Source organism: Etheostoma cragini, chromosome 22 (genome assembly GCF_013103735.1).
Source record: "Etheostoma cragini isolate CJK2018 chromosome 22, CSU_Ecrag_1.0, whole genome shotgun sequence".
NCBI classification, from domain to species: domain Eukaryota; kingdom Metazoa; phylum Chordata; class Actinopteri; order Perciformes; family Percidae; genus Etheostoma; species Etheostoma cragini.
In genome coordinates this window covers 4724580-4736693 of record NC_048428.1, presented here as the reverse complement: position 1 = coordinate 4736693, position 12114 = coordinate 4724580, and the positions used below count along the sequence as shown (strand labels likewise).

The 12114-nt window shown below is 40.6% G+C and overlaps 1 protein-coding gene across 1 annotated transcript in view; it reads right to left on the bottom strand.

Moving 5' to 3' along the window:
* LOC117938247 (general transcription factor II-I repeat domain-containing protein 2-like) overlaps positions 1–11863 on the bottom strand; it is a 14323-nt gene extending 2460 nt beyond the window's left edge. Inside the window, 2 exon segments of the mRNA XM_034862769.1 lie at positions 10053–10510; positions 11462–11863. Coding sequence (XP_034718660.1) covers positions 10053–10510; positions 11462–11863 — 860 coding nt within the window.
* Positions 11864–12114: the final 251 nt, after the last annotated feature.

The window sequence follows — 12114 nt, the reverse complement described above, 5'->3', positions numbered from 1 at the left end:
ATATATATATATATGGACTCTGAAGTTGCGGTTTCTTTTTTGTACATAGCACCTTTTTGCACAAAAACTCTGGACTTGCTGCTGTTGCACTGTAGCATTTTTGCACATTTATATGCACTACCACAACAATCTTCGTTTTTTTGTCACGTTATCTTATCTTGTATAATTGTTGCTGTTTTCTGTCTTAGCGTTAAAAAGGCCCTATCTGTTGGGCACTTTTTTTCTCTTGTGGAAGGAATGTCTTTTTTTGTCTTCTTCACCATGGGATGGGGAGAAACGAACTTTCGGTTCCTCTGCATGTCTATTATATGTGAAGAAATTGACAACAAAGCTGACTTTTTTGGGACGTTTTGCCACCTCCAAGTATTGACAGGACAGCTAGGTGAGAAAGAGGAAGACGTGCAGGAAATCGCCACAGGCTGGACCCAAACCCCAGACTCCCATGGTGAGGCACAAACACCCCCAGCCCAGGTATGCTCGCTCCACCACCGAGCCAACTTTGCCACAACAATAAAGCTGACTTGACTTGACAAGGCAACATCACCCCTGTTAGTGACAAAGAGCTAATATTGTCCCACAGAAATTCCACAATATGACTATTTTGTCCTCGGGTGGCTCCTGACAGAATAATATGAATATTAAAAAATGACATATGTGAGGGATACCAGCTATTCACAGAGATGCAAGCAAGTTGTAAAACATGACAGCAGAAAATCTACAATTAGAGGTGAGATGCAAATCTTTCAAACAGCTAAACTGTTGTCAAGGTTGATGAGAGACAGATTTTTAACAATGGTGATTCTTCACTGGGGCCTTGTCAGTGCAGCAAAGGCAGCTGTGGATCAAACAAGCACTCAGTGAAAATGAAACCAATCAAATGACAATCTGGCTTATCAGATTTGACAGCTATTTGGACAGATATGATTCCGATTTTAGAGAGGTGTTTCTCTAAGTAATTTTAACATCCATAAATGAAAAAACCCAACCTCAAGCCTGAGTTCTTAGCCAACTATATACCTATGTCTAACCTTCCCTTTCTCTCCAATATCCTTGAGAAGGTAGTCACAAATTAGTTATGTGATTTTCTATGGGGCGCCGTTTGTAAAGCGGCTCATGCTGAAAATAACAGCAACATTTTGTCAAATTTAGCTTTAAATAATGTTTAAAAAACTGGTATGAAATTTTGAGGGTCACTTTCTTGCACATTTACAACAATATTTGTCAACTTGGAAATATTTTAAATAGCTAAATCCAAATATTAAATGTTACACCTAAATGTTAAATCTAAATGCTAAATCTAAATGTTAAATCTAAATCTAAATGTTAAATCTAAATATTATATCTAAATCTAAATGTTAAATCTAAATAATACATCTAAATCTAAATGTTACATCTAAATATTAAATCTAAATCTAAATGTTAAATCTAAATATTATATCTAAATCTAAATGTTAAATCTAAATCTGAATCTATATGTTCAATCTTTAAAGCTTAAATGTGACAAAATGTTGCTGTTATTTTCAGCATTAGCCGCTTTACAAACGGCGCCCAATAATTTTTTTTACATAGTATTGGTCTATTCGAGGACTTTCAGTAAGGATTTTGAAAACATCATAGCACAGAGAAGGCACTGGTGAAAATTACTAATGACCTTCTAACTGATGCAGAAAAAGGACTTGTCTCTGTACTTGTTTTACTAGATCTTAGTGCTGCATTTAACACCACACACACTTCTGACATTTGTCTACAGTTTTAATTGTTATTAACACAGCTGAATATTGTTAAATAATACAAACCTGTATTTGAACCAGTGTTTCTGCTGGTAACTCTGCTATCGCGGCCGCCACGGCAAAGAACACAGAAGAAGTTATTTAATGCAACTAACTTCAGTTGGTAGAGTAACAGCGTGTGAGACGGAGCTGCTGGACCTGGGCCAGAGATGTGACCCATGGCCAGAATATCATAGTTCATAAAAATGCAGCGCAGGGACGATACAGACATTTAATACACATGACGTGTGTATGCACCGTTCTAAGTTAGCTAGCTAGTTAAATTGCTTGTGTAAGATGGGTCAAACTACCGTTAGTCACACAAGGAATATGAGTCAAACAAAACAATGGCATTACAGTACACACAAATATTGAGGCATTTCTGTGATATAGCAAAGTCAATAATACAGAATAAGTCCAGTAACGTTAGTTGACCAGCTCCACTGTAGTAAACATATGCTGCACCAGTAATCTAACCAGCAGACTAAATGATAAAGACTGTTCCTCCTAGATTTGTGTTCCATGCTGCTCGCAATATAATCGGAAATAAATTCACAGCATTTGATGATGGACAGGTTGAAAGTGGAAAAGTCGAATGTCAACCAAGATGAGGGACATAATGTTAGCAACATAAACATTGTTGCATCCAACATCCTCTTCTGCCATTGTGAAATGTCTAGCTGTTTATGACCAGTTTGAAAAAGAAATGTAAGTGGAAGTTTTTGAGATGCACGAATAAAACAACTTTTAAACGTATGCATGTTCCACCAAAACAAGTTCCTTCCTGAGGCTAATTTGCAGCGGCACCGTGCCTCCGGTCGGCGCTAAGCTCCGCCCAAGGCGGTTGTGATTGGTTTAAAGAAATGCCAATAAACCAGAGCATGATTTACTCCCATCCTGGAATGCTGTGTGGTATAGCCAGAACCTCCTCCACAGCGCTGTGGAGGAAGGTCTGGCAATGGGAGGCAACCTTGATGATTTCAACAAAGCATCTCCAAAGCATCAGTGGCAACCTCATGATCTCCCAGGACACAGTAATCTCCTTTGAGATGCAATTAGCCTGAAGAAGCACTTGGCTCCATCAAAAGGAACAGTTGGTAATCAGAGCACTGAAGCATCTCTGTGACAATTGTCATTGAGATTACACTTCAACCTTATATACAAGCTACCTAAAATCCCCTCTAGGGCCGCCTGCAGCTCGTTTTGTCTTTTAATACTATTTTTCATAGCATAAACAAACTTGAAGTGACATTAGTCTTCTGCTACCCCCATACACAGAATCTAAATCACCTGCAATGGCTCAGCAAGTGTCTTGCTCTTACGCAATAAAACAACAGTAGACATATGGCTATTACAATGACAAAGTTGAACAAGGTTAGCGTAAACGTTTGGCCATGTAAAAATATGTTTTTAATTTTGCATGTAAAAAAGTGTACATACTGTATGTTGAATAAAAAATTGATATCTAATTAAAACTTGGTCAGAAGGCCATGCACAATGAAACCAAAAGATTGCAAGAATTAAATCCCCCTTCAAAGGGGGACTGCCCGTTTCTCTGAAACTCTGTTGGCAGGGTTAGGGGCCGTGGGCAGTGTCAACAGCCGCGCGCAGGGGCAGCGCTATTATCAGACCGGACCTCCTGGCCCACCGGGAAAAGCCGCGACACTCCCAATTGCCACGCCGCTACTAGGTTGGGGTTAGGTATTTGACCTCAAGTGGTTAGGGTTAGGATAGCCGATTGGTCGGAGGATAGGACAAATGATCCACTGATCAAAGCTGATCAACAAAGCCTATATGGTCGGAACAATGGGATGTAGGAATGGGATTTATTTTTTCAAAACAAAGGGACGTTGGAATAGTTGACTGTAGGACCAAAGGAATTTTTTCTGATTATTGAGATGTCGGAACAATGGAGCATTGGTAAAATGATTCACGCTCTTTTGTTCCTTGGGAGTGTTTTAATCCATAACACAATCTTTTACCTAAGATTGTCACCACTCTTAGAATTTGGTGAGTTTTCAGGATACAAACTGAACCTAAGCAGATGTGAACTCTTCCCGGTGAAGTAAACTGCTCTTACATCAGAACTGGCAGGCGATCTTTTTAAAATAGTGAAAAGCAAGTTCACTTACCTTGGTATTATAGTTACAAGGAACCATAAATGCCTTTTTTTACCATGACATGGTGCTCTTTGGATGCTTTTATATACCCCTTAGTGGTCCCTTAATCTGAAGTCTCTTTCCCGAAATTCAGCCTTGGTGCAGAATTACAGCCACAAGAGCCAGTCCAACAATGAGCTTTAGTATGTGACATTTCTGAGTCTGTAGCTTTTTTTTTTTTGAAACATTGAGAACAGTACAATAACCAGATTTACATTACCTTGTGGTTGCTGTTCCAGTCTGTGATCTAGACCAAAGTTCTCCATTCCTAACATTTCCATTTTTTTTAAATATAATAAGAACACATTAGAACACAAAACAAGTGGTGCATTAGTTTAAGACATATCTCTAATAAATATATAAACAAAGAAAGAAAAAGTGCTGGGAACCTTGCCCCTTATGACCTCATAAGGGGCAATATTTCAGGTCGGCCCATCTGAGCTTTCATTTTCTCAAAGGCGGAGCAGGATACTCGGGGCTTGGTTTACACCTGTCACCATTTCTAGCCACTGGGGGACCATAGGCAGGCTGAGGGAACGCATATTAATGTTAAAAAAAACTCATAAAGTGAAATTTTCATGCCATGGGACCATGAAACAATGTTTAGTACAGTGGTCACCTCTATCTGCAGCCTTATTCTGCTGTATTAACTCTATTAATATGACCATCCTTCCCACGGTTTTATACCTTTCCATTCACTTCCAGTTTTCATCTCCAAATCTTTCTTTGATCTTCTGGACTCAGTTTTATAACAACCAATAATAACCACGTTCTCACACTTTGGACACATTTCCATGGTTGACTGACATTCCAGAGTGAGTCGCTATGGAGCTGAACATGGTCCACAACCTCTCCATCTTGACCTTGCTTAGATCCTCACTCCCTCTCTGTTACACATCTCAATTGAAAATCCAGTTATTAAACATACAGAAACTTGAAATTATGGGTTCAGTTCAGCAAACAGCTTACTCAGTTTCTCTCTCTTAGGTCCTATTCTTTCCAACCCTCTTTTCCAACCCCCATTTTTAGACTCTGCATTTCAAGAATGGCACTGACAGGGTATTAGGCATTTCAGTGATTTATTCTTTCAGAACAGCTTTGCATCTTTTGAACAACTGTCTGAAAAATGTAACCATTATCAACAACCCATTTCTTCAGGTACTTGCACCCTAGACACTTTATTCGCTCTCAGGTAAAGAGCTTTCCCACAGCATCTGATACAAGCATGTTAGATGAGGTTCCTGACCTGCCTCCAACACGCAGAGGTCTAGTAATAATAATATACAATAAGCTGACAGGTAAAAGACATGCTCCGCTAGACAAAATAAAAGCAGTTTGGGAGCATGATTTTACCCTGGTGTTGTTGAAGGATATATGGAAATCTACAATTAAGCTCATTAATGCCTTATTATTTTGCGCCTGTTACAATCTACTGCAGTTTAAATCGTACATAGGGACCATATATCAAAATCCAAACTATCTGGTTTCTATCCCGAGGTAAACCCCTGCAATGACAAATGTAGAATTAGCGAAGCCTCCCTTACCCACATGATCTGGACTTGCCCTAGTCTGGAAAAATTCTGGAGGGAAGATTTTCAAACTTTGTCCAAAACCTCGAAAGATTTGCTATAAGTGATTACATCGTTGTAAGGCTGCAACAACAAATTCAAAAAGGTGTGGGGGCCTTTCCTGGAACAGTTTCAGCATGTGTAGTGAATTTAAAGGAGCACTCTCCTTCTCTCCCTGTTTTACATTGGTCCGCTGTAATATCATATTCAGTCACACAATTTAAGCCTTTGTATCCTTTCTTTATGTACATTTTCTTTCTTTCTTTTTCATAGAATCTTTCCTTTGTTATGCATTCACTGTACACATTTGTGTATTTTTTTAATGACACAACATGACAAAACTATCTGGAAACAAAAACAGGTTGCTCATATATCTGAGGTAGGTGGAGCTGCTCAGTACAGTGATGTGTTTTTCATTATTATGGCTCTAACCCAGACCTAGATTTGAAATGAAACAGTGACTATGAGATTGAAGTGCTAATTTTCAGCTTTAAGGGTACTTTAAGGATTACACAGCCATTACGTTAACAGCTTGATTGGTTGCCCTTTCTTACATACATACGTATATATATATATATACATAGTTCTTTTTTTTACTTAAGCACAAACTGACTTTCTATTTATTTGTGGCTTTTACCCAAAAAGCATTTAGTAGGAAAAAGTTGCCCTGCGAGTAGGGCTGCACGATTATGGCCAAATTGATTATCCTGATTATTTTGATCAATATTGTGATCACGATTATTCTCAAGATTGTTTGTTGATTTTAACCCAAACAAATTGTATTGTATATAGGCTCAGAGAGATGGCTGACTCATAATGAGCGGGTCCAGCACGGGTCGAACGGCAGATACACACGTCGCGTGTATGAAATGCCGGTATCGTCGTGTAGCGCTGCATTTTTATGAACTATGATATTCTGGCCATGGGTTACATCTCTGGCCCAGGTCCAGCAGCTTCGTCTCACATGCTGTAACTCTACCAACTGAAGTTAGTTGCATTCAAAAACTTCTTCTGTGTTCTTCGCCGTGGCGGCGCAATAGCAGAGTTACACGTAAAAACACTGGTACAAATACAGGTTTGCCCCTCATATTTAACAATATACAGCTGTGTTAATAACAATTAAACTGTAGACAAATGTCAGAAGTGTGGACCGGCGCTGTGTAGCAGGGCTGCGTGGAGAGTAAGAGGAGAGAGAGTAGAGGAGAGATCTAACACAGGCATGGCTTTACAGAAGAAATGGGTCATGTAACGCAAAATTAACCAACATCCATACAACAACATTGCAGAGGATGGAAGGACATAATGTGCACCGGTAAGTCCTAGAGGAAAAATATTACTCGCGCCCTAGAGTCTGTGAGCTAAAAGAAGCTAACAGAAGCTAACTAGCACCACCAACAACTAGCACTGCACTGGCATGCTCACTGCTGTCGTCCGAATAACACAGACGGGACAAAATGTTGCGTTTACTGTTAAACTGGTAAACCTTGAGACCAATGTATAAACGACTGTTATCTTTTGAGTTTTCCTCCCATTACTCTGTCCTTTGTGACTGTCTACATCTTGAAACTAAGCTGCGCGATGCAGGGATCAACTGACTGGCACATGATCAGACGGGTTTACAGAGCGGTAGATGCGCTATGAAAAAAAGACCGGAGCGTTCTATGAAATGACGCATTAAAAAAAAAATCGCTTGAGTACGCAAATTTGATTGTGGAAAGTCAAAATTGTTATTGTAATTAAATTGTGTAATTGTAATTGTGCAGCCCTACCTGCAGGCCTATCCGAGGTAAACTGAGTTGGTTGACTAAATCCTGCCGTGTAAGCCGACCTCAAGCATAAATAGACATCAAAGTACTTAGATTTTTCTTTTCTTTTGTCTACTCAAAAGAAAATAAATAGAATTTCTTAATTTTAATTAAACATGGATGAAAAAAACAACATAAAATATAATTTTGAAAATTTCTATTTTGTTCAGATTTTTTTAAATGAAAGTTACAACTGATAGGCGTTACGCAGACCGTGCTGCCTTCAAGTCTGTGTTTGCATGGATGTTCTTTGGTGTCCTTCTATGAAACATGCTGTAATGGATCGGAAATGGCAAGCTTAAACCCAAAAGCATGACTCATAGACAGACAGCTATTTAAAAAAAAAGCCAAGGGTCAAATCCAGGGGACTTATTTCATTTCCAGTATGTACATCCCTTCATTTCCTCGTGGAGGAGGGAATGAGACAAAAGAGACAGACAAGGAGAGACATTGTGGCAACTGGCACTTGACAAATACAAGCAACCCTTACCTTTAAGCTCTCATTTTAATGTGAATGAAAAATAGACTTTATACTGACTAAATTAAGTCTAACATTGTGCTCTTGTGTTTTTCACAAAACTTCATATTTGCAATATTCTAGCTAGCTATGTTAGTGCATGTCAGCCTTTTGACTCAGTTTAGCCTTCTTTATCAGTTAAACAACATCTCCATGTTCTATTTTTTGCTGGAAGATCATTCAGTTATATAATGTAGTAAGGTACCAAGTGTAACCTAGTGACTAGTTTTCCCCAAGGCAAATCATTATGTGATTTTACTGTTATATATCCTATCGTATAGTGCTGTTGTATTGTCTTAGTGAAGCAATGGTCAAATGTTTTTTTTTCATATTGTTAAAAGATATCCCTGCTTGTAGCTCCTGTGGCAAGCCTCCTCGCTCCTCTCTCCTTGAGATACATTAAGGATCCTGTAAATATGCAGCTCTGAGATTGATTTCCGGGTCCCGACGAAGGAGCAAGAAGGCACTAAATTGAGAAATAGCAGTTATAATTCAGTTCAATTCAATTTAATTATAGTATCAAATTGTAACAAGAGTTATTTCGAGACACTTTACAGATAGAGTAGGTCTAGACAACACTCAATAATTTACAAAGACACAGCAATTCCAGTAATTCCCACAAGAGCAAGCATTTCGTGCAACAATGACGAGGAATGACTTTCTTTTAGGGAGAAACCTTGAGTGGTGTGAAAAACTTCCTTTTAGGGAGAAACCTTGAGTGGTGAGAAAAACTTCCTTTTAGGAAGTAACCTCGGACAGACCCAGGCTCTTGGGGATATTGCAAAAGAGGTTCCCAGCCCCCTCCATAAACACGGAAAAGGATAAGTGGAAATGGATTAGTATTTAAGGCGTTTTTGCATGGTACCTACTCAACTCTACAAACCTCTTTTGGTTTTCTAATAAGAAAAAAATCCCCCGGTACCTGCTACCAGGTACTTTTAGTAGTAGCCTACTACCTCAGTCAAGGTTCCAAGCAAGCTGAGGCAATACCAAAAGGTGACGTGAAAACCTGCAGACTACTGATTGGTCAGACAGAATCGTCACTAATCACTGCGTCATCAGCAGACAAGAGTGTCCTGAACAAACGCACATTTATAAAAAGTTTTAGCCAGACACCGTGAGATTTTAGCTACTCTCTGCACTAATCAAAGAACTTTATATATATTTATGTTATTGGCTATGGCAAGCCGCAAAACCACGCCATGGTTTACTGAGGAGGTGAAGACTTTTTTGTGTGTGGTTGCGGATGAGCGGATCCATGGGGCAACAAGGAATGAAAAGGTCTACAAACAGGTCTCCAACTGCTGTCCTCAGACAGCTACAACCGTACTTTCCAGCAGTGCAGGGAGAAGCTCAAAAAGCTCAAAAGTGACTATCGCGCCATCAAGAACCACAACGGCCGGAGTGGTCAAACAGTTAAAACTGGAAGGTGTTTGACCAAATAGAGGCAATTTACGGACAGAGACCGCCGAGCATTGGGAAGGAGGGCGGATTCGACTCGGCTACGACTCTGTGGAGTCCATGATGGAGGATGGTAAGTGTTTTTTACTTTAACATCTGTAGACACACTGCGCACAACGTTATGTTGAAGTTAGCGGGCTATTGTTAAGCTCACCTAACAACCATGATAGTTTAGACTACTCGTAAGCTTGTATAAAACATTAGCAGATAACAATAAGCTAACGCTATCAACGTTATTTCCCTATGAGCTTGTGATGAAAACGTTTTTAATACAGCTGGGACTCAGAAACGTGCTCTATTTGCTGGACTTACAGCTGCAAAGATGATGATTGCAACCCGTTGGAAACCACCTCATGACCTGTCTATCCACACAGGGACCATTTCCTACTTGGATGTAGTGTTAATGGAGCTTTTCATGGAGCGCCAGGAAAGACTCTGGACACTTGGGTGGACGTTATTGAGGCTGTGAAGTCCAGGCTGTATGTCTATTTCTGTGTGTGTTTGTGTGTGTCTGTTTCTGTTGTTTTTGTCTCCCTCCCTTCCGTCTTTCCTCTCTATGTTCTATTTTATTTTTATTTATTTTTATGTCTGGCCCTGGGACACATTCTCTGTCTCAGTGTATTGTTTGTAATTGTTTGTTGCGGTTTAATTTTTCTAAAATAAAAAAAAATAGAGCCTGGAGTTACACAAATGCAACATGAGGGTTAACACGTAATTGATCTTTCTATTCAATATTTATTTTCGACAAATGAAGAGGTTTCAATGACTCCAACGGACGACACTTGGGCCCCGGCGACTCTAGCACGTGCAGGAGATGCATCGGCCCCGGCGACTCTAGCACGGGCAGGAGATGCATCGGCCCCGGCGATTCTAGTACGTGCAGGAAGAGCACCGGCCCCGGCGACTCCAGCACGGGCAGGAGGAGCACCGGCCCCTGCGAGTCCAGCACGGGCAGGAGGAGCACCGGCCCCTGCGAATCCAGCACGGGCATGAGGAGCACCGGCCCCTGCGACTCCAGCACGGGCAGTAGGAGCACCGGCCCTTGCGCATCCAGCACGGGCAGGAGGAGCACCGGCTCCCGTGACTCCAGCACGGGCAGGAGGAGCACCGGCTCCTGTGACTCCAGCACGGGCAGGAGGAGCACCGGCCCCTGCGACTCCAGCACGGGCAGGAGGAGAAGCGGCCCCGGCAACTCCAGCACAGGCAGCACCTTCATCACCTGCGTCACCGGCTACCGGTTAGTATATAGAGATGGACAAGCTGAGAGGAACGTGAATTTTCATGCATGTGAAATGTAATGTGCAGTCAAAAGTACAAGGCACACAAAGCATACAAGGTTTTGCATTAACATGCACGGTAGACACAGTATTTGGAGTACCTGTGGTTTTTACTCTTGTGGAGCAAAAGCAAACGTAGTGGCATCACATGTAAAACTGAATGTCATGAAGATGAGATGTCTGATAGCTGAAACCAGGCATGCTGATGTAGCTTTCTTTGTGCAAAGGCAACCAATTTAGCAACATATTGAGAGAAAACGTCTTCTAGTCTGTAATCTGGGAGTCTATTCTCTGTGCTTAAATTAATATATTTGCTTATAATTTACATGTAATACTTTTTAATTACATTTATATTTCTGCGCTATATCATTACTTCACACCCAACCAATGCTACCTCTATATTTTTTATGTATGTATAAAGTGTTTTAGAACTGTGCACCACCTTATCTATTTCTTTCCACTTACTTTACTTACTTAATTACATATTATATGTTGGCATTAAAAAAAGAGTTGCTTTTAATCGTTGGATACTGTGTTTTTCTATCTACAAATCTTTTTAAATAATTGAATGTTTCTTTCATCATTGTTTTATATTACACGGCATTTTGCATGTAATTTTCAATATTTCACAATACTTATTACCAAGTCAATATAATAAAGAAAAGTTTTTATTATTTAGCTATTCAAACCCTCCCGTACATCCCTTCTTCCTCTGCACCCTGTGACTCTGCTGGCCCAAATGCATCCCAGTCATTGTCATAAGCTTCTCCAAGAGTCTCACAAAGATTTTGCAAAGCACAGCAAGTCAGAACCCTAGATTTCACCAGTTTTACATCACAGTCATTTCTTTTCATAAAGCAACGCAACCTTCCATTCAGTCTACCAAAAGCATTTTCAACAACAACCTGTGTCCTGCAGATTTTCCTTTTGTAAATCTGCTGTTCTGCTGAGAGCCCTCCAGTGTCACTGAATGGTTTTAAGAGCCAGTTCTGCAAGGCATAGGCAGAATCCCCCAGGATGTGGTAGTCAGCATTAAGCCCACCGATGTTCCTTGTGGAAGCAGGAAAGTACTTCCACAATTTGGACCCTCTCAAAACACAAGCATCACAGAAGATGACAGGCAGTCCTGCAAACACGTTCCAAATCAGTCCCTTTCCATCAACAACACCTTGAAGGATGATGGAGTGCCACCCTTTACGGTTGAAATAGTCGCAGTGGTACTCTTGTGCTATGATGGGTATGTGTGATCCATCAATAGCAACAACACACTGCGGGATCCCCCATGTGCTCTCAGTGTAGGCAGCCATTTCTGCAAACTTCTCCTGGTCTGGAAAACATATTTGTTCGGGCACCAACAACATCTCTGCAGCAGCAGCAAACTCTTGAAGACACTGGCACACAGTTGTGATGATTACTCCCGAGATGGCCAACAGTTCTGTATTCAGAGCTTCCACAATGCCCTGGCCAATGTCTTCTTCAGTGGTACAAATTTGCGGAAGGTTGCGTCCTGTTTCTCCATCACTGTACGCATTTTGTTATGTAGGTAAGTAAATGTTTC